Here is a 9,341-nt window from a genome sequence, read left to right on the forward strand (position 1 = left end):
TGAACTGGGTCGAAGGCCTTGCTGTCGACACACCTTGTCCATCCAGGGCGCTTCATCACAGGCAGGGGAGACTCTGGTTCACGTAGCAGAGGGGAGCCACGCAGAGTCTTGACCAGTAGCCAGTTCTGGCGCCACTCTCTCACATGAGAGTACAAATTCATAGGAATGTAACTCATATCCGTCTTCTTCACTGTGAAGTGGAAAGTCAAACATCCGGAGATCTGTTTGTCCATGGAGTTCAGGTGGGCGGGAGTAGAAATGCCGAAAAAGCTCCAGCGACGGTCGCACTCCGACAAAGCCCTCACAGAAATGGGCGAAGATGGCCAAGACCGACACCGCGTTCGGGTGGAGATGCAACATATGGAGCACGAGGCACCAGACCGGCGACAAGGAAATTGACAAAGATGGGAACCACGTTCGCGTCTACTCCTTGGCTGCCCACCGGCAGCAGCTTCATGCGCCCCCACTCGCGCCTATGACCACCGACCAAGAAATGAAGCGCCTTCGCTATCGGCATCCGCATACACCGACTCGTGCAGGGCCGGCTCCAACGGCTGCGGCACCATCGCCACCTCGCTGTTCTTCCCCTTATCCACGGTGGGCTTGGATCTATGAGACTCCATGGAAAAAGATCCTAGATGGGGGCAGATGCGAGAAAAAGGAGAAGAGCTGTGGCGATGGCGAAGAGAATGGTTGGGGGGCAAGGACGACAGAACGGGCTAACGGCGCTCTAGCACCTCACCTTTATAAACCAAGGGGCAAACGAAAGGGAAACCGCCCGCCTCTCGACAATTACTGCCCACGTTCTCCGCTTCCCAAGGACGTGCCGCGAGCGTGGGTGGTAATCGAGGCGCTCCTGTGGTCTGACAAAAACGCCCATCAAGCCATCCTTCAATGCAACATAGAAAAAGTCTTCAACACCCGGTCCCGTCATGAGTGGTCGGCCGCCACGCGTCAAGGCTTTGGAGCGACAGGGCCCCGTCACCTGTCTCGGGCCCAGCAGCCGCCAAGATGGGTAACGGGCCCGGGGGCTACTGTCGGTGTAAGTAAAACTAGGGTATTACTAACCTGCTAAGAGGAACCTTGACGACGAAGGCATGTATATTTCTCCATCCAGGGGAATATCTTTTGAAGACCCTGATGCACCCGTTGGACCATGACCTGGGTCGTCGGAGGACAGTACGAGACATGGAAATAGATTGACTCAGGGGAGCCCTTCGCAGTATCTTCCCAGGAGGCCGCATTGACACACCACCTGCCCGTTCGAGAGAAGTGGGCCTTGACTTCGGAGGCCGCACAATGGCCCGTACCAAGGAACACTGCTGTCTGTGTCAGAAAAGGGACAAAGGTTGAATGACTAGCCCTTGCGCATGGGCTCCGGCAGGACCCGTGTGGACGAAGTCATCCACAACGGCTACAGTAAGATTCACCCACTGCCAACACTGTTACAGTGGCAGTACCTCGCTACCACCCTACGTATACCGAAGGAGGCTGGTAAGTATCGGGGGGTAACATACTACCCCGGGAGGACGTCATCATCATTCGTACACGCGTGCCATGGGCAACCATGCCACCATGGTACAAGCTAGACCAGCCTATTCCAATGTATATTCGACCAATAGGGGCCTCGAGCAGGTCCTCCATTGACAATATAAATAGGGGAGGCCGAAGCCACCGAGAGTCGACCTTTTCATCTTGTAACAGACACACATTGTAGCTTTTTACCATTGCAATAAGAAACAAGGCAGGAGTAGGGTATTACACTAAGAAGGTGGCCCGAACCTGAGTAGTTTTTTGTGTTCATCTGTAGTTCATCCTAACACCGTTCATCCATAACTTAGGATTGGTAGTTTTTTATGTTCATTTGTAGTTCATCCTACCACCGTTCATCCATAACTTAGGATTGGTAGATGTGTTCAGTCCCTGGCCGAATTCTCAAATGGTTGTAGCAAATGCATGGACCAAATAGGTTGGCGCCTTGAAGTTAGCGTTAGATGAGACAACAAAGTGCCTCGGCCTCCGTGTCATTAAAATTTGATGCAAGGCAAAAGTTGGATACACGATAGAACCATGGCTAAAGATAGAATCCGTCAAAGAAAAATGATTTAGTGAAAAGATTCTACATATTTACTCCATCTCATCATATAGTGCTAAAAATCATACTCCCTCCGTTCCTAAATACTTGTCTTTCTAGGCATTTCAACAAGTGACTACATACGGAGTAAAATGAGTGGATCTACACTTTAAAATATGTCTACATACATCCGTATGTGATAGTCATTTGAAATGCCTAGAAAGACAAGTATTTAGGAACGGAGGGAGTATATTGTAGTATAAAGAATAGGATTGGATACAGACGAGATTGTGTGCACGGTGCACCATTCGGCTCCATTCGGGCCGGAAAAAGGACAAGGAGAACAAACGAACAAACGAACAAACGAATTGAGCAAATCATCGGTCATCGGACGCCGGCGGCCACTTCACGAGCTGCTCCTCTCCATGAAGTTGAGGAACTCCTGGAAGTCCATCCGGCCGTCCTTGTTCTCGTCATAGGCGTCGATCATGCGCTGGCATTCCGCGGCCGCGACGCCGGCGGTGAACCCGAGCGACCTCAGCACGCTCCCGAGCTCTCCGGCGTCGACGAACCCGTCGCCGTTGCGGTCGAAGACGCGGAACGCCGCCGCGGCCTCCTCCACGGTCGCCTCCTCCTCCTCGAACAGCGCCGCCGCCTCCTCGAACCCAACCGAGGCGGCGCCGCCCGCGCCCATCACCCCGAGAACCACGTCCAGGTCGACCTCGGAGGCGCCACTTGCCGGTGCAGGCTGCGCTGGCTCCGGCTCCGGCGCGGGGGCGGCCGAGCGGCGGCTGGCGGAGGAGGAGGAGGAGGTGGAGGACTTGACGAGGGCGGAGAGCCAGACGAGGATGACGTTGATGGAGATGGTCACCACGGCCTGCGCCACGGAGAAGTTGAAGTAGGACGCTGCCGGCGCCGAGGAAGATGTCATCTCCATGTCCATGTCCTTTGTCTGTGCCTGTTTCCTCTGCTCTTGTTGCCTTGGTGCTTGCTTCTTGATCGTCTCTGAGATGAGAATTGTCGCTGCGTGCTGGATGCTATTTGCCGAGCCCGAAGGCTCGGGATATATAGTCCCGGGTTGCCTCGCGAGAAGGAGGGAAAGAAGTTGGAAGGGGGGACGGACGACGGCCGGGACTTGGGAAGAAAGCCGGGAGCGAGGAAGGTTCCCGGAAGCAGGGAGGCCTGGTGGAAACGCCGGACCGACGGAGCGGTCGCCGGTTCGTGCCTTGTGAGAGCGATGGAATTGTCGCGCGCGCGCGCGAGCGGGTTTCGAGGGAGCTTCGCGGCGTGGAAACATGGGCGGGTCGACGTCGGTCGTCTCGTCACGGCGCACCGGCGACCCGACCGTATTCTCGGTTGGGGTTGGCGTTGGAATTCCACGCAGCCTCGCCTGCTACTCTTTCCGTTGTCGGGTTCCTCCTGGTTGATTTTCCTTCTGCGACTGAATTTTGATTTGATTTCGATAGATATATGTACGGTGGTGGACTGGCCGCACGGACCTGGTGGTATACGTGTTCAAGAAAAATTAGACATCGTGTGTGTTTGTGTGTGACCTGGTGGTATACGGCCACTGGCGTGAAGGAAGGTTGGTGAGTTGGCTAGCGAGCTCTTGACCCGATTTCGTGGTGGACTCGACCAAACCAAACCAAACCAAGCAGTGGTGTAGGTCTTCGCGCCAGCGGACGTGAGAGAATGCTTGATAATGCTTTTTTCCCAACAAATTTCCAATCTATTCATCTTCAATCATGATAATACCATGAATATAAAAAATAATAAAAAATACATTCAGATTCATAAACCACCTAGTGACGACTATAAGCACTGAAGCATGCTGAAGGCGCGCCGCCGTCATCGCCCCTCTGTTGCCGAAGTTGGGCACAACTTGTTAGTGAGAAAGTCGTCGTGCTAAATCTCCATAGGACGAGCGCACCAGAGCAACAACCGCCGCTGATGAAAAAAAAACGTAAATCGAAAGGATTCAACTTGAAGACACACGATCGTAGACGAACAACGACGAGATCCGAGCAAATCCATCAAAGATAGATTCGCCAGAGACACACCTCCACATGTCCATCAATGATGCTAGGCACACCGCCAGAACGGGCGCTAAACAGGAAAACCTTTATTTCATCTTCAGGGACCGCCGCCGTCTCGCTTTAATGAGCAGGACATAAACCATAACAAAACCGAAAGGGACGACTAAAATCGGAGCTCTCCCGCTAGCCCTTGCGAGGATCCACCACGCTCTCATGACCCTAGGGCCACTGAAGATGAGGCGGACCTACGACAACACCGATGAGAGACATGAACCCTAGCCTTTTTTAAGGAGGAGGCGGCTATACATGATCGTGCTTCCACCACCGTCCACTATGACTGAGGTGTTTACACGCGACTAATGTGCTAATTATGTGTGCGAGCGGGTGCATATAGATCGATAGGCTAAATGAAAACATGGCAAAAAAAGGCTAGAGCATTTATAGTCGGCGTCTCAAACCCGTCTCATACGTCTGGGTGGGCCGTCCGGTCACTGTCCGGTCACGATTTTTGACCCAGACATGCTCTTAAATAGGCCTCAAACGCCCGGGCTGACCGCCACTCCGACCCCACCTCAAATTGCATCAAATTCACCAAACTCTTCGTCCTCCTCCCGCCGACCTCCAATCATTCCCGCGCTTGGACCCTCGTCGTCCTCCACCCTTGCTCCCAATCGTCACCTCCGGTCCCGATCCATCGCTGGAGATGTCGTCCAACCCGACCCACACCGCCGTGACGGAGACGCAGTCCGCCTCGCCCGTCGATGGCGTCAATTCGTCGCTGCGACTTGCAAGGCAAAGCATGCAAATAAGTGGCTTGCGGACAAGAAGATGGAGACCAACGACCGTAGGAAGTACGAGGCGGTGAGGGCGGCTGCGGCCCGGATGCAGGCGGAGGAGGCTGCCCGGATGCAGGAAGAGCAGGACGCATTCCGCCTGGAGGAATACGCATTCCACTCAGAGCAGGCGCCCAACCAGTGATCCAAGGCCATCCAACTGTCACGCTGGGACATTGATTTCAATTTTCCATGTCCGGTTTGTTGAATTATGATTTGCTTTGCCTTGTTTCGAACTTTGGCATTCAGACAGTTTGTACCGTATGATCGACGTGCATAAATTACATGGATTTAAGGATCAAAAATTGCAGTATGTGGATGTGCGAGCAACATTTGAGGGATGCCCGGACATTGCCCACGGACATTTGAGGGGCCGGATTTGCTAAGTCCGATTATAGATGCTCTTAGTTAACACAAACCTTCTTGGATGGCATGTTTGTCTGGCGCTCCTTTTCAGCCTTTGTGTTTTACAAATTTAAAATGTGAAGCTATATTTTTTTTCGAATACGCATGAGTGTACGTATTATATTTATAAAGAAGGGGTAGGTAAAGAGCCCAAATCCACATGAAATGGTTTTACATCATGAACTAAGCATGCCACATCTACTACTCCTCAAGGAGGAGGGGCCTAAGCTTACTACTCACGTCGTGCCCACCTAGCTAGCTCTGCAGCGACGCCATTCCAATCTCCCTTGAGCAGGCCCGCCGTACACCAAGTGTTTCCTTCTTTCACGATTTGCATGATGAGCCCAGTGAGCGAGGGCGAAGCGCCATTGAAGACGATCGCATTGCGGTGTTTCCACATCTCCCAAAGGACCAAGGTGATGAGGACACGCATGTTCTTTGGCTTGTCCGCGCACCAACCCACCAAGGTTTCATGCCCCTCCGGAGTCCAAGCCGGCTTGCCAATCGTGGTGCATAGTGTTCTCCAGATCATCCGCGCAAAGACACATGTTAGCTCGATGTGATCCAAAGTCTCTTCCTGTTGGTCGCAGAACGGGCAGGTATCCGGGTGTGGTAGGCCTCGTCGAGCAGGACGATCTGCCGTCCAGCATCGGTTTTTCATTGCAAGCCAGAGGAAGAAGCGACAGCGTAATGGTGCCTTGGATTTCCATGTGAATTGAGCTGTAATAGACACCTCACGCCCTGCAAACCTTGCCGCATAGGCCGACTTGTCAGAGAACATACCATTGCTTTCCCAGGCCCAAGTTATGGTATACGCACTCCCTCTTGCCGATTTGTCTCCTGGATCCGATGCCACAAGCGCAGGCACTGTCCGGGAGCATCGAGCCCTAGGTCCGGATTTATATCTGTTGCCCAGACTCCTGTGTCAACAGCTTCCCTGAGAGATCGAGCCTTCCTTTTGCGCGGGGGGACAGCTGCGTATACCAGCGGTGCAAGCTCCTGAAGGCAGAATCCCTCTAACCATCGATCTTCCCAGAAAAGGGTTCGGTTCCCATCTCCTACTGATATCTTGGTCGCGGCTTTGCAGAGAGCCATTGATTCTTTGTGGACCTCGATGTTGAACTCGCTCCACGGCCTCTGGTGATCCACTCGTTGTCGCCAGGGCCAGCGCGCCTGCAAGGCCACGTTCAGCCATGCGAGGTCTGGGATACCTAGGCTGCCTGTCCACTTTGGTGTGCATACCGTTGCCCAAGCAACCGAACAATTGCCACCGTTCGCCTGGCTCTTACCGCACCACAGAAACCCTCTGATGATCTTATTGATGGCATGAATGGTCTTCTTCGGAAGAGCGAGCGCGAGCATTGCGTGAATTGGAATAGAGCATAGGTCCGAGAGGACGAGAGTGAGCCTGCCGCTCTTTGGCAGTGTAGCCGCCTTCCACTTGGGCAGGCATTGGGCGATGCGTTCCACCAGACCATGAAGTTGTGCGGCCGATGGCTTGCGCGGGCATAACGGCAAGCCAAGGTATCGGCATGGGAAAGTCCCGAGCTCACAGCCTAGAACAGCCGCGGTGAGCGCTTTCTCATCGTCAGAGCAGTATTTAAAAACAAATAAAGGCCTTGGCGTCGATTAATGCACAAACATTGTCAAATACTCCCTCTATCCCAGAATATAAGAACGTTTTTGACACTATGCTAGTGTTAAAAATGTTCTTATATTTTAAGACGGAGGGAGTAGTATATTCTTATTATTTGTTAAAAACAACGACGCTAATCAAAGCCGAACAAACAGGCCAAAAGAGGTACAATGGACAATAGATCAGCCGGCGGTAAAATCGATACATTCTCGGAAAGCCTATGACGATGGACTATAATCCAATGGTTAAGCGGCATGCATAGGGTAACAAATGGCACAAGACTAGAAAAGTTAAGCGCCCTTCGCTGCGTCATTTTCTTCTCCTACGGCTATGGATAAACAAATAGAGTAGTAGCTTATGAAATTATTTGGTTATCACTTAGTGGGGCGAACTTTCTTATTTTAGGTGCAACCCGTAGTTCATAATTCACCGGTCACCATCAAGCCACGAACATGTGTTCGCACACGAACACGTCACCGTGTACCCTCGACGCCGGGGTTGATGCACCGCAGCTCACGTTGAAGGAGAACCGATCGGCAGCGCGATACGCAGGACAGCCGGCGGATGCTTTTGTAGAACCGAAACCCCACACACCCGGGAGGGACCCCGTCAGGGCGCGCGGCGGCTATGGGCTGCCCTAGGTCAACCTGGTCGCCCTAGGGCCTCGAGGTTCGTCGCCCTGCAACAAGAAGAACTGACGAAGAACGAGGAAGAAGAATTAGGGTTAAGGATAAAAGATAAAAGATAAAAAGTGGTAGATGATTTGTTCGATTGTGTGTTGTTCAATCGGCCGTCACCCCTTAGGTATATAAGAGGCGGCTGGACTTCCCATGCAAGGAAAAGGTTTGGATTCACATCCAAAACCCTAGTCAAATTCGGATTGGTTTTATCCGAACTTTCCAAAACTGTTCGGTCTAAAACTGGCTGCACCTTGCGGGTCTTTTTTGTGGTGGTAAACGACTTCGGATGGAAACGAGTCCAAAAGCAGTCTAGACGTTTCGACGAGAGGAACAACTTTCATGTTGAACATTGTTTCATCAGAGGTCATCTCGAGGGTCAAATCGCTCGCGCAAAATAGCTAATTATTCACGCAGCTCATCAGACATACCGACATATGTGTCTGGTTCCGGGCGTCATATTTTGCTCACTGGAGGGTCGCTCTATGCGGGCTCTAAACGACCTCGGATTGGGACGATCTTTATATCAAAATCGATCATTTCGACGAGACGCACAACTTTCATGTTGAAACTTTCTCCATTTGAAGCCAGCTTAATTGGGTTTCTAGCCATTCTTTAATCTGGTGTTGACATGAACATCTCTGAACTTGTCATAACTTTTACACCCGAGCTCCGTTTTAGACCATCTTCATATTCATCTTGATCTTCTGGAAGAGGGCCATCTCATGGTGACTTTCAATAGTAAGTTTGAATTAATCTTGACATAGCTTCAAGCCACTCTTTATAATCGTGCCACTTTTGAGCGTCAACACATGCCTCCCTGTTTTTCAGCAAAGCTAGCGTGCCGAAAAATAACTTGTACCAAGTTTGTTCTAAGGACGATGTCAACACTCCATCGGCCATTTATATATTCTTAGGACGAGAATTATATATTGGCCATGTCTTGTGTGAACTTTCTGATGCAGACTTGGGTGAAATCTTCTCACTTTCATTAACAATCCGGTGATAAAGTTCCATAGATATGTATCTCAAGGTCATCCTCCGAACCATATTGTTCACCCTTTTGCTAGGATTTTGAAGATAATTAACAATATACTTTCTCCAATCCTTACTTTCGCCTGCATAAAAATTTCATTAGTGGCCGAAGCTGTGGACTTCGGTTCGGCCTTACCTATGTTGACGAGACTAAGCATCGGCTATTGAGAGAAAGGCAATACAACATGATTAACATAGTAGCCGGATGTTTGCTGTGCCAATTCTTTCGAATTGTCATGTCTAAATATATGAACAATTTTAAAGCAAACCAAGGTAAATTTTGCATCTAGACATACCCCAAGATAAACTATAAGTGATTCGTCAAAATATTGATAACCCTTGGATATTTGTTGCACTACTCATAGCGAATCACCGAAAGCCTCAATATGCATAGCACCTATAGCAAGTAAAAAGATTCAATCCGAGTAACAATGCATATTCGGCTTTGATTAATCGTGCATAAAAATATTCTAAGCGGCATGAGGCTTTAAAAAATAGTGCCATAAGGAGATATATAAACAACACCAACACTTTGGCCATTGCTACGAATTGAACCATCAAAACGTAATCTCCAGAGTACTAGTGAGACAAGGCTAACATCAATATTATGCATGTCATTAATCCGATGTTCAGTAATAAAATCAG

At 50.6% G+C, this 9,341-nt stretch overlaps 1 protein-coding gene across 1 annotated transcript; it reads right to left on the reverse strand.

The window, feature by feature from the left end:
* Positions 1–2,305: 2,305 nt before the first annotated feature.
* LOC109773845 (calmodulin-like protein 2) lies at positions 2,306–3,177 on the reverse strand. The gene has a single exon (XM_020332572.3). It carries the CDS (start codon positions 3,015–3,017, stop codon positions 2,481–2,483), a length of 537 nt encoding a protein of 178 aa, XP_020188161.1. The 5' UTR covers positions 3,018–3,177; the 3' UTR covers positions 2,306–2,480.
* Between the last annotated feature and the right edge of the window lie 6,164 nt (positions 3,178–9,341).

This window comes from Aegilops tauschii, chromosome 5, assembly GCF_002575655.3.
Source record: "Aegilops tauschii subsp. strangulata cultivar AL8/78 chromosome 5, Aet v6.0, whole genome shotgun sequence".
In the NCBI taxonomy this organism is placed as follows: Eukaryota; Viridiplantae; Streptophyta; class Magnoliopsida; order Poales; family Poaceae; genus Aegilops; species Aegilops tauschii.

Bases quoted from the DNA above. Each gene is read 5' to 3' on its own strand.
- LOC109773845 (XM_020332572.3), bottom strand. From the start codon at position 3,017: ATGGACATGGAGATGACATCTTCCTCGGCGCCGGCAGCGTCCTACTTC.